Here is a 15,057-nt window from a genome sequence, read left to right as displayed (position 1 = left end):
TGACCTGTGAGATCCTCTCTGACCTCCGATTTCCCTTTATTTTATTTTATTTTATTTTATTATTATTATTTTTTAAGACGGAGTCTCGCTCTGTCGCCCAGGCTGGAGTGCAGCAGTGGCCAGATCTTAGCTCACTGCAAGCTCCGCCTCCCCGGGTTCACGCCATTCTCCTGCCTCAGCCTCCCAAGTAGCTGGGACTACAGGCGCCTGCCACCTCGCCCGGCTAGTTTTTTGTTTTTGGGGTTTTTTTTTTGTATTTTTTAGTAGAGACGGGGTTTCACCGGGTTAGCCAGGATGGTCTCGATCTCCTGACCTCGTGATCCGCCCGTCTCGGCCTCCCAAAGTGCTGGGATTACAGGCTTGAGCCACCGCGCCCGGCCTATTTTATTTTATTTTTGAGACAGCGTCTCACTCTGTCACCCAGACTGGAGTGCAGTGGTACAATCTCAGCTCACTATAACCTCTGCCTCCTGGGTTCAAGCTATTCTGCCTCAGTATCCTGAGTAGCTGGGACTACAGGTGCACGCCATCACGCTTGGCTAATTTTTGTATTTTTAGCACAGACAGGGTCTCGCCATGTTGTCCAGGCTGATCTCGAACTCCTGGCCTCAAGTGATCCACCCACTCACCCACTTCAGCCTCCCAAACTGTTGAGTTACAGGCGGGAGCCACCACGCCTGGCATCCCTGATTTTCACGTGAATAAAATGGAGGAATTGTCATTAATCTAGAGATGCCTAAGAACCCCTATAACTCTCAAAGGGAACGATTCCACCTGTCTCAGAGCAAATGCTACATGATCTGATGTTTGTCTGTCCCCGTGTGTGTCTTTCTCCATAAAACTGTTAGCTTCCTACATCCCCAGAGACTGGAAGGGGACTTGCCATACATCAGGCACTCATGTTTTATGAACAAATGATGGAAATAATGAAATGAATGAATGGATGGCTGCTCAGGAGGCTAGCATAGTGGGTGGGGTTAGAGGACAAATGTCTGGAACTCAGCTCAGCCTCGGTGTTGCAGGTGGGAAGGAATCAGACAAGGCTGGGCTTTTAGGTCACGACTCAGCAAAACAAATCAAGCAGAATAAGTCAGGCCCTGCTCCCTTCCCCCCATCTCCTGTGCCTTGTACACATGCACACACACACACTTACGCACACCTGCACCCTCACCACTTACCTCCAGTTCTTGGTGTGTGGGGGCCCTTCCTCCAGGCGTAAGAGGGCATAGCGAGCTGCACTGAGAGACAGACCTCGGATCCCATCGCCCCACTCCTTTTCTGCCCTGGGAGCCAGGAACGGGGATCACGTGAGGGCAGAAAGCCAGCAGCGGGCAGGGAGAACCATCTACACTGCACTGGCTACCCCAGGGCAGAGTCATCTCTCAGGCTCAGAAAGGACATGCGTATCACTCCTGCCAACAGACTCACCCAAGCCTTGGCTAAGTTTCCTTGGAAAATCACTTCTAAATCCATTCTCTCACCATTCCTGTCCATTTCTCAAAGGCTCTGCCACCCCCCCATCTTCCAATGTCACCCCGTATCACCCTCTCCCACTGCTCCAGCCCCATCCTCTCCCACTCCCTGCTTCATCTCACCCTCACCACCCTAATGCCTCATGACTCCTTCCCTCTCCTTCCCACCACCCCTCAGCCTTCCCCAGCCACCCCAACCTCCACTCCTCACACTCACCCACGGTACTCAATGTACTTGTAGATGAGTCCAGCAATGAGCATGGCCACCAGTGCATAATACCAGGAGCAGATGAACATGAGGGCCAGGCAGAGGCTCATGCCCAGGAAGGAGAGGGTCCTGGACAAGGTGGAGAGACCCAGCCTCTGAGCCCCAGCAGGGTTGTTGCTGAAGCCGGGGCTTAGACAGCAAGAGGGAGATGGGGCAGGGCATGGGAAAGACCTAGGAGGCAATAGGCCAGTCTAGGGGAGCTCACACCATCATCCCCATGAGAATCAGGGAGCTACGGGACCTTCTGGGTGAAGGAGAAGCCACAGACAGGGCACCACCCAATGCCCTGCCCAACTCCTGACACCCCACACCACCCTGTCCCTGTGCCTCAGACCCTGCCAGACAGGCCTGGCCAGGTGCATTCTGAGGCCAGGGTCTCAGGGGAGTGGAAACAGGTCCTCCCAGGAGAAGGCCACCAGCAAAGCTGGAGCATCCAGACAGGAGTGGGCAGCCCTGGTTCTAGCCCAGTTATGCCACAGTCTTGCTGGGGGACACTGGGCCAGTCCCTTTCCCTCTTTGGGCCTCAGTTTCCTTTTGTAGGACAAGCATGATCATTTCTGCTCTGTCTGCCACCGAGGGCCTATTGTGAGGATGAAGAGCCATAGAGGAAAATGATGAGAGAAACTGCAGCCCCTGTGCAATGAGCATCTGCCATGTACTGTAGTCCTCACAAGAACCCACAGGCAGGTGCAGCTATCATGCCCATTTCACAGCTGAGGAAACTGAGGTTCTGAGAAGCTACATCATCAGCCCAAGGTCTCACAGCTAGGAAGTGCAGAGTCATCATTTGAACTCTGGCCAGCTGACTTCCAGCCTCCCTGCTACATTGTGAGCTATTGGGCATCACGGACAGGAGAGAGATTCCAGCCAAGACCACTTGTGATGCTGCTATGTTATTATTTAGGATTGTTAGGAGACCCTCTCCAGGACCCTCCTCATGTGAGTTGGTCAACAAAAGCTGGAGAAAAAAGGATGTCCTCTTCACGTTTGGGGTCCTTAGACCCAGAGGGGATGGACTGGAGTGAGGTGAGGAGTGGGGTGGAAGTAAGCAAGTGGTTCACTGGAAGTGTGGGGACAGAACACCCACCAATGGTAATATCGAAAGCGTGGCCTCCAGTTGGGTGTCCTCAGCAGTGTCTGCAACGCACAGGCCAGATTCACAAACATGTAGCACATCAGGAAGAACCTGGAACACAGGAAGGCCCAGGGGAGACAGAGATGCAAAGGGAGGCAGAAACAGAAACGGCAGTGTGGGGAGAGAAAGGGGGAAAGGGGACAAGAAGTCAGGAGGTGGCCAGATCATGCTCTGGTGCTTAGCAAGGGGTGTGAAGCCAAATACCCTTACAACACACCCTGATAACACGTGTGGATGAATCTCTCTATAACAAATGATGGGCTTCTATGACCAGTGGGGAACTTCCTGGGGTTGTTAAAGTGTCTGGGTGGGTTGTCATGGGTAACGGCTGCAGGATTCAGATAGAGAAACCTCCTGAGCCAGTGGGGAGGGCAAGAAGTCAGGCACGCACATAGACAGGATGGGGGCCACCTCGTCGAGGGATGCAATGAGGATGCCAATCTCGCAGATGCAGGCAGTCAGGAGCAGGGCCCAGGTCGGCTCTCCATTGGCCTTGCCATGGCCAAAGACCTGGGGACAGAGCAATCATCATGGGACTGAGACCTCAAGGACTTCTCAGCCCTCTCCCGTAGTCTTGGGAACCAGTGGAATAGAGGCAGGAATCCTATCACCAATGAGGAGGTAGGGAGAAGATGCATTTCTCTTTCTCAAGGAGAATGCAAATGGATAACAGGCTTTTGCTGCATCTTGCCCACCCTGACATCAGCACCTCAGTGCAATGAAGTTCAAATGATCCCTAGAGGGGGAAAGCAGCTCCAGAGGACCAGATGGGAGAGGAGCTGTCAGGAAGCCAGCAAGCCACCACGATCCTGTGCTCCATCAGTCTTTTTTTTTGCAACATGGTGAAAGCTACCCTTTTCTTGCCCTTTGACTGCCTCCCCAAGTCTCCGACCAACCACTGTGCCAAAACAGGGCCATTTATTTTTTCCCCAAGAGCAGACAATGCTCCAAGGGATGCACTGACCATGGGCCAAATCCCAAGGAAGACACACTCATCCTTCTCAGTGCAGTGCAGAGCAGAAGTGGCCCAGGAGGTAGTCTAAGGCTGGTTATGGCCCTGGGTCACTGTGTGGTCTCTCTGGGCAGGGGCCTGGCTGGTCTACTGAGGGTGAGCTGTTCTTCTCCCACACTGACCTGCAGGAAGGGCACGATGCCGTCCCTCGAGATGGCCTGCAGCAGGCGTGGGGCCCCCGTGAGGCTCTGCAGCCCAGCCCCACATGTGGAGAAGAAGGATCCGATGACAATTACCCACGGAGATGGCCAGGCCAGTGTGCCCACCACCAGGTTACCATTCACAGCTTCACCAAACCTGGAATGATATGGACAGAAGATGCCGGGTGAGCAGTGCCACCTGGATTTCCAGGGCAGGTCTCCATACCAACTACAGAACCAACTGTGTGCCTGCCACAGGGGAGGCAGAATCCCAAATGTTCCACTGTTTTTTCCTTAATAAAATAAATCTCTAATTTCCTGATACTGAAAACCAGGCCTCTAGGCCTGGCTCCAGCATAGGTCCCAGCCCCATGTCCCCCACTGCATTCCCTTACAGGAGCCTGGTGGTACCAGTGGAAAGTGACTCTGAGAGGACCCCCTACACCGCCCGGCCAGTTGTGTGTGCCCATGCCCTTCAGACGTGAGTGCTCCAGGACACCCAGCACTTATAGCTGCAGGCATGCGCACACATTTCTCCCTCCACCCTGGCTCCCCATTGCCTGGAATGCCCTTCCTCCAAGCTGCCTAATCTCTGCTCAACCTTGAAAGCAGGAAGGATAAGTGAGATAAAGTGTATAAGACACTTCTAGCCTCCCCTCCTCTGAGAAGACTTCCCTGGGAAGACCCCGAAGGACTGGACTGAAGCCCCCAGGCTTTCCTATATGGCCGCCCCACTGACCGCACTTAAAGTCTGTTGGCCAGCATAGTCCCACCCAAAAGAGCTCCTTCAGTACAAAAACCATGTGTTATTTATCTGCGCTGCCTCCAGAATCTCAGAGAGACCACAGATAAATACCACTCCTGTCTATGTGACCAATACATGGACATTCAGTAAATGTTAGACACACTATTGAATTAATCCGTTTTAAAGAAAAGGAAAGTATCATTATCCTAAAGGAAATGAGACACCATTCAAGTTTCTCGAACCGGAATGACAGAAGGAGGATGAAATATAAGAAGAGGACTTTGCAAGCAACCCCCGTGGCCTCCCTCCCACAGGCCCCTCACACAGGTCCCAGCACCCCCTGCTGGGTCTGTTTCCCAGAACTCAGCCTTCTATACCCACCCCTCCCCGAGAATAGGATCAACCCCAATTATCTTACTTGTCCCGCAGGACGACCCCCTCAATGCAGGCCCCAAACAGAACAACGGAGCTGATGTCTGCAGCAGAGAATAAAGGAGAATCCCCACGGTTCAGTCCTCCCCATCCCCACCCCTCCTGCACCAGCAGCTAAGGCAGCAACTTCAGCTGCCCTCCCTCTAGTCCTCCCCCGAGGGTGGTCCCAGCGCAGCCGTGCAGGATACAGACAGCAGAGGTGGTGGCGATGGCCAGGATAGTGCCAGTGGGGATTGACTTCTGGGCATCCCTCAGGTCCCCAGAGCGGTTAGAACCAGCCATGATACCTGCAAAACAGAAGTACAGCTAGGACTGAAGCCTGGCCACAGGAGACCAGACAGATGAGAAAAAAGGGCACCACCCTCAGGGTCAGTGAGCCTGGGATCTAGTCCTAACATACTGGCTTGTGTGAGACCTTGGCCGTGTTACTTGGCTTCTCCTGGCCTTAATTCCCTCATCTCTCCAATGGGAAGTGAAATGTTGGGGTTGCTTACATGGTGGGGTTGTTGGACTAAGAAATTCCCAGCATCATCATCGACTCTCTCCTCCCCATCCACTCCCAGGCAGAGTCTTCCCTCTCTGAGCTCCCCTTCACCTGTGACTGAGGGGAAGTAGATGCCAACCAGCAGGGTGAAGTAGGAGGTCATATCACTGAAGACATAGGGGTGGTCCATGTCAATAGGAGTGCCATCGGCCAGGCCCACCGAGGTCATCCCACTCCTCTCCACAATCACGCCCTTGGTCAGGTAGGAGCTCCAGAGGTTCTCTGTGGGGAGACAGAATGCTCAGGGGGAGGCCAGCCATCAGGGGACCAGAGCTCTGGGACCAGAAGTTGGGAGGGGGCAAAATGTCAGGGGCAAGATCAACCCCATCTCATTCTCCCTGGCCTTAGCTCTATTTCATTTCCACTGACATTTCCTAAGCTCCTGATTTGGGCCAGGCCATGTGCAGAGATTTCATAGAGTAATCAGACACAGTCTCTACCATCAAATAGTCCAATCTAGTGGAGTAAATAGGCACATAAAGGCCCATCTCAGATTGAGTCGATGTGTCCCAAATTCATCTCACCATCCACCCACCCCAAACCAGCTCCTTTCCTGCATCCTATATCTCAGTAAATGGCACCATCATCAATTCTGACACCCTGCCCTACACTGCTCCCTCTCCCCTTCCCCAACTTCAATACCACCTCCAACTTCTGTCCTTTAACCCCTCCTTAATAATTCTTAAATACGCCCCTTCTCTCCATTCCAAGGTCTCTCCACCATGGCACTAGTGACCTTTCCAGCCAGATAATTCTTTGCTGTGGGGGACTGCCCTATAGCATTGTAGGATGCTTAGCAGCATCTGGCCTCTACCTACTAGATGCCAGGTACACCCTCCAGTTTTGACAACCAAAAATGTCTGCAGACACAGCCAAATGTTTCCCGGGTGGCAAAACAACCCTGGTTGAGAAGCACTGCAGTAATGCCCACAGACATCACTCCATCACTCTCATTCAGAAAACCATCATCTTTCTCTCCTGGACTCACAGCATCAGCCCCTTCCTGGCCCCCTGCCTCTCTCCTCTCACCCCTTTAACCCATCTACATTAGCAGCCAGAATGAACCTTCAAAAAATGGAGATCTGACCCACATCCTTCCCTTTCCCAAAACCCCTTGGTGGCTCCTCATTGCCTTCAGAATGTGGCCCCAACTCTCCAACATGGCTTCCAAGGCCTGCCACGATGTGGCTCATGCCAGCCTCTCCTGCATCGCTTCTTTCTCCACCTTGTTTTGCTCTTTATGCCCCAGTCATACCAAATTACTTGCGGTTGGAAGGACACAATATACTCTTCTGCATCTGCGTGCTTTTAGGCAAGCTGTTCTTCTGGTTGCAATTTCCTTACTCTTCTCATAGAACTGAAGATCTTTCATTTGTCCTTCAAAACCCTTCTCAGGTGAGTCCAGGAAGCCTACTGCCATCTTAAATACATGAACTCTCCCTCCCCTGGGCATTCTCTGTGCATTGAATGCACATCTACATATGGCATAATATATTTGCTAATACATCTATTTCTGCCATTAGTCTCCTTGAGGCCAGGAACTGTGGCATATTTATTTTGTGTTCCTAGCACTCAGCACAATGCTGGGCACTCTGTAGGTGCTCAGTGACTGCTTGTTACGTTGATGACTTCTTTTCCTACTAGCAGTGAGATACTTGTCCCCTTTTCACCTTACTCCTCCCTGATGCCAAGGACAGAACGTAACCCAGAGTAGGTGCTCAGTTAAAGCTGATTGAATTTAGCTGAATCCCAAGGAGGGCCCCTTAATCCTGACCGCTTAACCTACAATCCCTGCAGCGTTCCCTGGATGCCAGCCCTTGTCCCCCCGCAGACCTTTGATGAGGCCACTGGCAGCACCAGGGATGCCCTGGATCTCCGTGACATTGTTTCGGGTGAAGTATTCATCACAGGTGGCGTTGAGGAAGCGAGAGGAGCAGAAAAGGCCCCACAGCTCTGTGGTCACCGTCTCATTTCCTTCCCAAGCCAGCTTGGCACAGACATTAAAGCCGTGGCGAGACAGTGTGCGGTTACCCAGGAGGCAGATCCTAGGGAGAGAAACAAGGGAGGAAGGTGGGGAGCCACATAACCTTGCCCTGGCTGTACAATACAGCCACTAGGAGACCTTTTAAACACACGGACGCCAGGTCCCCATATCCAGAGTTCCTCGTTTAATTTAAATGAAGCCTGGCCATTGGCTTTTTTTTTTTTTTTAAGTTCCCCAAGTGATTCTAATAAGCAGCCAAGGTGGAGAACCACCGCATTAGTGCAACGCTGTGTTTCAGCACCGTGGACAGCGGTCTCGGGGGCCGCCCTGCACCTCTGTCTGAGCAGTGGATGGAGTGGACTTGAATCTGAGTCCCTGGACCCTCTAGACTTCTGTGTCTTTTCCCATCCTGGAGGAGTTGTCCAACACTAGGAGACTGTCCCATTCCAGGAGGTTGTCCCCACCCAGGAAAAGTTTCCCTACCACAGACAGTATTCATTGCTTTGGAACTCGTTCCCACCTAATTCTTCGTAAGTCCACCCCACTAGCAAGCCGTTGACTCTTACAAGGCAAATTGTTCCCTCCTCCAGAAAAGTTACCCCACTCTAAAGAGATTACCCCCAAGCCAAGAGAGATTTTCCCTCCCAAGGGAAGCTGCTCCCAACCCACACCACTGAGATTCCGAGGGGCAGGGAGAGGGAGTTTGGCAGAGACTGTCACACAGACTCTGAAACAGGGCCAGGGAGTTAGGAGGATGATTCCTTGGGCTCAGAGCAGCAGCACTCACGGGAAGTTGGGTGGGTCGAAGGCAGACTTGATGACCCCAGCATAGATGGCCAGGATGGAGAGGATGACACAACCCAGGAAGACAAGGGCAAACTTGTTGACATACTTGACACCCACAAACACCACAGTGGCCATGCAGGTGAGCACACAGGTGCCGTAAACACGCATGTTGTTCAGCAAGGCTGCTGCCTCCCCACTGGCATCTTCTGCCTTGAAGATGGCCATGGCTGGGAAGAGGTAAGCCTGTGGGAAAAGGGCAGGAAGGAAGAACAGAGACCTAAGTCAGTGGCCCTTTGCACTACAGGAAGGGCTTTAGGAAAAAAGATGCTCCTCACAGCACAGTCACAGTGGTGCCAGACTGGAAAAGACATCCAGTAATAGAATCACTAAAGAAGGCATGGCCTGTCCTGCAAGGACTATGATGCAGCCATTTAAAAATTACATTGCAAGGCCAGGCATGGTGGCTCACACCTGTGATCCCAGTGTTTTGAGAGGCCAAAGTGGGAGGATCACTTGAAGCCAGGAGTTCAAGACCAGCCTGGGCAACATAATGAGATCCCATCCCAAAAACAAATAAAAATACATTTTTTAAAAAAATGACATTGCAAGGATGCTGGAAGCGATTACATCTGTTATTTTTGTTAACTATAACTCTTAATAATTATTTATCATTTTAATAATTTCTAATAGAAAGGTTAAAATAAATGTTCACCACTTGAGGTTGGGTGAATAAATCATGATATCCCCACACAGACTATGGAGCTATTTAAAAAGATGGCGTAGTTGGGTTTTTTTTGGTTGTTGTTGTTGTTTTGGTTTTGTTTTTGTTTTTGTTTTTTTGAGATAAAGTTTTGTTCTTGCTGCCCAGGCTGGAGTGCAATGGTGCAATCTCAGCTCACTGCAACTTCCACCTCCGGGGTTCAAGTGATTCTCCTGCCTCAGCCTCCCAGGTAGCTGGGATTACAGGTGCCCACCACCACCCCTGGCTAATTTTTGTATTTTTAGTAGAGACAGGGTTTCACCATATCAGTCAGGCTGGTCTTGAACTCCTGACCTCAGGTGATCCAACTGTTTCAGCCTCCCAAAGATCTGAGATTACAGGCATGAGTCACTGCGTCCAGCCAGTTGACATAGATTTATATGGACTGACTTTAAAAGCTATCCATGGTACATTAGGTGAACACAATCAGATTTTTGAAAAAGAATATGTCTTATTATCTCATTTTTATAAACTTATATGTGAAGATATATACATATATTAGTATATGTCTGTATGTGTTTTCATAAGTACATCAAAATGTTATCAGTAGCTTTCCCTGAATCATAAAAAATCTGGATAATCTATTCTTTGTGCACATCTGTATTTTGTAAAATTCCCATGCTAAATATTAATGTTTACATTCTTCCAAGAGTTATTTTCACTGTAAATAATACATACAAAGAGAATATGAGTTGCTTAGGGAAGCATTTATGGTATAGGGTTATATTTTACATAGACAGAAAACAATATCACATAGAAAAACAAAAACTAGAAGGCAATACACCAAAATGTTAATGGTGATTTTCTTTGGGTGACTTATTTCCTTCTTTACATTTTTTCATGACTTGGATATTGCCCTAATTTTCTGCAATGGGCAGAATTGCATTTACAACAATTTTTCAAATATTTTAATGTTTAAAAGTCATGGAAGTCTATTGTTCTCCCTCATCATTTGCCTCCTCAGGCCTTTCATGCCCCATCCATCCTCCCTGTCCTGCCCTCTTCCATCTGCTGCAAAACTAATAGCCGTGGCACCTTCTAGTTTTAGGTTTCCAAGGCAGTGTGGTATAGTGGACACGTAAATGTATCAAGAAGTAGGTGTTTGGTGAATATTTGATTTTTTAGAGAGAATGGGAAGAATTCAGTTACAATGCTGTTTGTGATATGTAATCTCCTTTTTTTGAGTCTGGACCTACCAAATGTTAACTATTGTAAGATTATAGGTTAATTTTATTTTCTTCTCTACCCTTATCATTTTCATCAATGAAGCTGCATCACTTGTGTAAGGCTCTGGAAGTCAGAAAGACCAAGGTTCATATTCCTTCCATTCGTTCCTTAAACTCTGAGCCTCGCTTTCCTCATCTGTAAAATGGCCACCTTTTTAGCCAGGCGCAGTGGCTCATGCCTGTCATCCCTGCATTTCGGGAGGCTGAGGTGGGAGGATCATTTAAAACTCAGGAGTTTAGGCCGGGCGCGGTGGCTCAAGCCTGTAATCCCAGCACTTTGGGAGGCCGAGACGGGCGGATCACGAGGTCAGGAGATCGAGACCATCCTGGCTAACACGGTGAAACCCCGTCTCTATTAAGAAATACAAAAAACTAGCCGGGCGAGGTGGCGGGCGCCTGTAGTCCCAGCTACTCGGGAGGCTGAGGCAGGAGAATGGCGTGAACCCGGGAGGCGGAGCTTGCAGTGAGCTGAGATCCGGCCACTGCACTCCAGCCTGGGCGACAGAGCGAGACTCCGTCTAAAAAAAAAAAAAAAAAAAAAAAAAAAAAAAAAAACTCAGGAGTTTGAGACCAGCCTGAGCAACATAGTGAGACACTTATCTACAAAAAAATACAAAAATTAGCTCGGCATGGTGGTGCCTACCAGGTACTTGGGAGGCTGAACTAGGGGGGATCACTTGAACCTAGGAATTCCAGGCTGCAGTGAGCCATGATTGTACCACTGCACTCCAGCCTGGGCAACAGAGTGAGACCCTGTCTCAAAAAAAAAAGAAAAAAGAAAATAAAATGGCCACCTTTAACTCACGAGAGTCATGACGATAAAATAAAATGATATACTTCAAGCCTTGGGGCCTGCACAGAGTAGGGGCTTGGGACATGTCAGCTCCACTTCCTATCCACCAGGGACACCTCATCAGCACCCATGCCCTGCAGGAAGGGGAGGAAGGATGGAGACCTAAGTCACCAGTCCTGGCTTCAAGCACTGCCCAGCAACCTGGTTTCTCTCCATCAGTCACTATTCCCAACAGATCTCTTTACATGGGTCCCTCCGCTGGTTCTTCTCTTTTGCAATCCAATAGCCACCAGCCATCTACCATTAACATCAGAGAGTACCTGTCTGTGGCCCATGGGAGGCAATCACACAATGGTAACTGCTGCATAACATTACTGTTATTATTTTTACCGTATTTTAATTCATCAACCCACCTCTGCCACCTACCTGAGAGCTGAGTGACCTTGAGCAAGTTATCTCACCTCTCTGAGCTTCTCATTTGTAAAATGGGCATCATAATACTTAAACCTCATAAGGATTCAAGAGAATGGCTGGAAAGCACTTGGAAGGATGCTGAGAGCTCAGTGGGTGCCTGATAAACGACAGCTGTGTACATTACATAATTATTGTATCTTGTCTCCCCAACCAGACTGTGAACTCTTTAGAAACAGAACCACATCTGACTTTGGCCTTACTGAACCACATCTTTGGCCTCACTGAAAGCCTGGCTTATAGGAGGTGTCCAGGGAGCACTGATTAACTGACTGACAGCCTGGGGTTCCACACCTCCTCCTCAGCCCCTCTCACCAGCAGGATTTCGATGGTGCCCAGGATGTACATGGCCCCAGCAAAGGTAGTGCCCAGGTAGAAGCAGAGGCCCACGGCGCCCCCAAACTCCGGGCCCAGAGACCTGGAAATCATGTAGTAGGAGCCACCAGCTGCAGAGAGAATCTGGTATCAGTGAGAGGGTCGGGGGCACTGGGCTGCTGTAAGGGGTGAGGGGTGTTCAGTGACAGAGGCAAAAGGGGGTTGCTCCGGGTCTCACAGGTTTATGGGCTGCAGTCCTAGAAAGGGGACTGGTGAGAGACACAAGCACCCACTCTGCTTGGATTTTGCAGCACTAATTACCATGTTGCTAATTACCCCTTTAAGGAGGTCGTGGCTCAGAAAATCGGATGATGGAGAGGAGGGTCTCAGGATGAGTGGGGGGAGGGCTGCCCTACTCAACACTGGCAGCTGCCTCCTCCTCCCCTGCCCCCAATAGGGCTGCCCTTACCTACCCCATGAACAGATACAGCCCAGCCCCCTAGTCTATAATATTACCTCTCTTGGGTCTTGATGTCCCCCAAAGCCCAGGGCTCTATCCCCCCTTCCAGCCAGCCATCCCCCCTGCCACGAAGCCCCAGTCACCTACCAGGCACAACACCATTCGTTGCAATTGCACTCATGGAGATGGCCGTGAGCATCGTCTGTGAGGAAAGAGATCATCAGAGCAGTGGCTGGGGTGGGGGCCGCAGTGGCCTGGGTGGGGGCCAAGCCTTATACCCCATAAACACCAGCCAAACCCACAGGTTCTCTTCCGCTGAGCTGCTCCCTGGGCCTGTTCCAACTTCTACTCCTGCCAAGTCCTTCTTCTCAAGAAAACCTCTTATTCACCATGCGAACGGAAGGAGCCCAAGCAAGCCACAGCATCAGAGAGCTCTGGAAATCCCAGCCCAGTCTCAGACCAGCTGACTGACCTGAGACAACTCACTTCACTTCTCCAAGCCTCAGTTTCTCCATCTATAGAATAGGAGTAACAGCTCCGACACTGAGTACCTCACATGCAGAGCTGTCTCAAGGTTATGTACGAGGATATGCAAATGTATCAAGAGGTAGGTGTTTGGCGAATATTTGATTTTTTAGAGAGAATGGGAAGAATTCGGCTACAATGCTGTTTGTGACATGTCATCTCATTTTTGTGAGTCTGGACCTACCAAAATGTTAACTATTGTAAGAGTATAGGTGAATTTTATTTTCTTCTCTACCCTTATCATTTTCATCAATGAGCTGCATCACTTGTGTAATTACACACACAGAGAGATCCAGGTGAAACCTGGTTAACAGCCATCAGGGACAAGCCTGTGAGATGCAGGAAGGACCAGTCAGGCCTAATTTACTCTCAAAGATCATAAGCAGTGGTTCCTATAAAAAGCTCAGGTCTCATGCTTCCATCCTCCCACCTCCCACCCCCAGGTCTCTGCCAAGCCCCAGCTGTCAGGGGGTGGTGAGGGGAGGGGTGTCACTCACACAGGAGCAGCAGATGAACACCATGCAGAAGGACTCCATGATGCCTGCAATGCCCACCACCCAGGTGAGCCGCAGGAAGAGGATGACGCCAAAGATGTTCTGCAGGCACGGCAGGTACACGCCCATGAAGGTGCCCATGCGTGGGGCCTGCCAGGGAGGCCAGCATCAGTCTCTGCAGTCCTCATCATTACCAACACCCCAGCGTGCTCCTCCTCCATGTTTTTCCACCCCCACCTTCCTCTTCTCTCTATCACCATCCCTTCATCCCTCTCCTTTCTGATTCGTGTGCCCTTTACCTCCCTCCATTCAAATCCATTTTTCTCCCCCAACCTTCCCCACCTCCCATCCATCCCTTTTCTTCCATTTCTCATCCCCCGAGGCCCTCACCTGCACCGGCTTCCTTCTTCCACCCTCATTGTTTTCTGCCTCTTCGTGCTCCCTACTTCCCTGGGGCAGGTTGGTGTAGTTGGCCAGGCCACTGAGCAAGGAGGACACCATAGGACTGGTGTCCATCTCCTCCTACGGAGGGAGGGTGTCAGTGCTAGGAGTCTGGGGGAGCAGGTGGAGTGAGCTGGGTGGTGAGGGGCAGAAGAAGAGATGGGGACAAGTAGCACTAAACCATTGAGGTTGGGATGAGATGGGAAAGGAGAAACAGGTGAGGAGACCAGGGGTAAGAATGGTAGGATGAGGAGAGGAGGGCAGGGAGCAGAGGGAGTAAATCCCAGGAGGGAGGAGGGATGGGGAGGCTCAAGGAAGAAGGTGGACTCAAAGGAGGGGTGGAGAGGAGGGTACTATTCCCTAGGGAGGGAGGGAGGAAGCAGCTGATGAATCAGGATGATGAGTTGCAGGTGGGGGCCCAACAGCCCTAGCAGCCCACCTCAAACAAGGCCATGTTCTTGCCATCATACTCCTTTCCCTTCTCTGTGTCAGTGCTGTTGATGAAGGGACTGCTTTCCTTGGGGTTGCCATCACCTGAGAAGGCAGAGGGGTCAGAGATCTGGCACCAATCAGTTGTTGTCCAACCACCTGGGCATACAGTGGTGTAGCCACAGTAGCCCTCTGATCTCAGTTTGTGCATTGGGAAAATGGCGCTAATACCACCTTCCTTGCAGAATTGTAGTTGACAGCATGTGCACAGAGCCTAATGCACTAGCTGGCATGCACTGCGTATTAACAGATGTGTGAGTGCTTCCTTGCTCTTGGGGGTCCTATTCCAGGACACCCCAAGACTCTCCAGAGTTCCCTTCTTAACTATAGCTGGGCTCATACCAGTGTTAGGGGTGGAGGCATGTTCTTTCCCAGTGGAGATGGTCTGCCTTCTGGGAGCACTACAGACTGAGGCCCCAAGGATGTGCTACTTCTCGAAGAAGATCCCCTTATCATGCTAGAGATCCCCTCTGGCATATGCTGTGCTCTTTATTCATCTTCATTCACAATATGTTTACCAAGTGTCTACCATGTGCCAATACAGGCATAAGGGAAGCAGGGTAAG

At 50.6% G+C, this 15,057-nt stretch overlaps 1 protein-coding gene across 3 annotated transcripts in view; it reads right to left on the bottom strand.

Annotated features, from left to right (window-relative positions):
• Window positions 1–15,057, bottom strand: part of SLC12A5 (solute carrier family 12 member 5) — a 39,808-nt gene that overhangs the window by 11,833 nt on the left and 12,918 nt on the right. For all 3 annotated transcript variants that reach the window (XM_031656802.1, XM_031656804.1, XM_031656803.1), the window contains exons 2-16: window positions 14,443–14,537; window positions 13,953–14,084; window positions 13,566–13,712; window positions 12,691–12,745; window positions 12,084–12,214; window positions 8,520–8,761; window positions 7,582–7,793; window positions 5,800–5,970; window positions 5,393–5,491; window positions 5,191–5,248; window positions 4,010–4,184; window positions 3,267–3,385; window positions 2,828–2,926; window positions 1,690–1,809; window positions 1,179–1,283 (exon numbers count right to left, since the gene is read on the bottom strand). In XM_031656802.1, the coding sequence (XP_031512662.1) occupies window positions 1,179–1,283; window positions 1,690–1,809; window positions 2,828–2,926; window positions 3,267–3,385; window positions 4,010–4,184; window positions 5,191–5,248; window positions 5,393–5,491; window positions 5,800–5,970; window positions 7,582–7,793; window positions 8,520–8,761; window positions 12,084–12,214; window positions 12,691–12,745; window positions 13,566–13,712; window positions 13,953–14,084; window positions 14,443–14,537 (1,960 nt within the window). The remainder of the gene's footprint in view (window positions 1–1,178; window positions 1,284–1,689; window positions 1,810–2,827; window positions 2,927–3,266; window positions 3,386–4,009; window positions 4,185–5,190; window positions 5,249–5,392; window positions 5,492–5,799; window positions 5,971–7,581; window positions 7,794–8,519; window positions 8,762–12,083; window positions 12,215–12,690; window positions 12,746–13,565; window positions 13,713–13,952; window positions 14,085–14,442; window positions 14,538–15,057) is intronic.

The sequence above is a fragment of the Papio anubis genome, chromosome 16, assembly GCF_008728515.1.
Source record: "Papio anubis isolate 15944 chromosome 16, Panubis1.0, whole genome shotgun sequence".
NCBI classification, from domain to species: Eukaryota; Metazoa; Chordata; class Mammalia; order Primates; family Cercopithecidae; genus Papio; species Papio anubis.
This window is presented reverse-complemented; position numbering and strand designations above follow the sequence as displayed.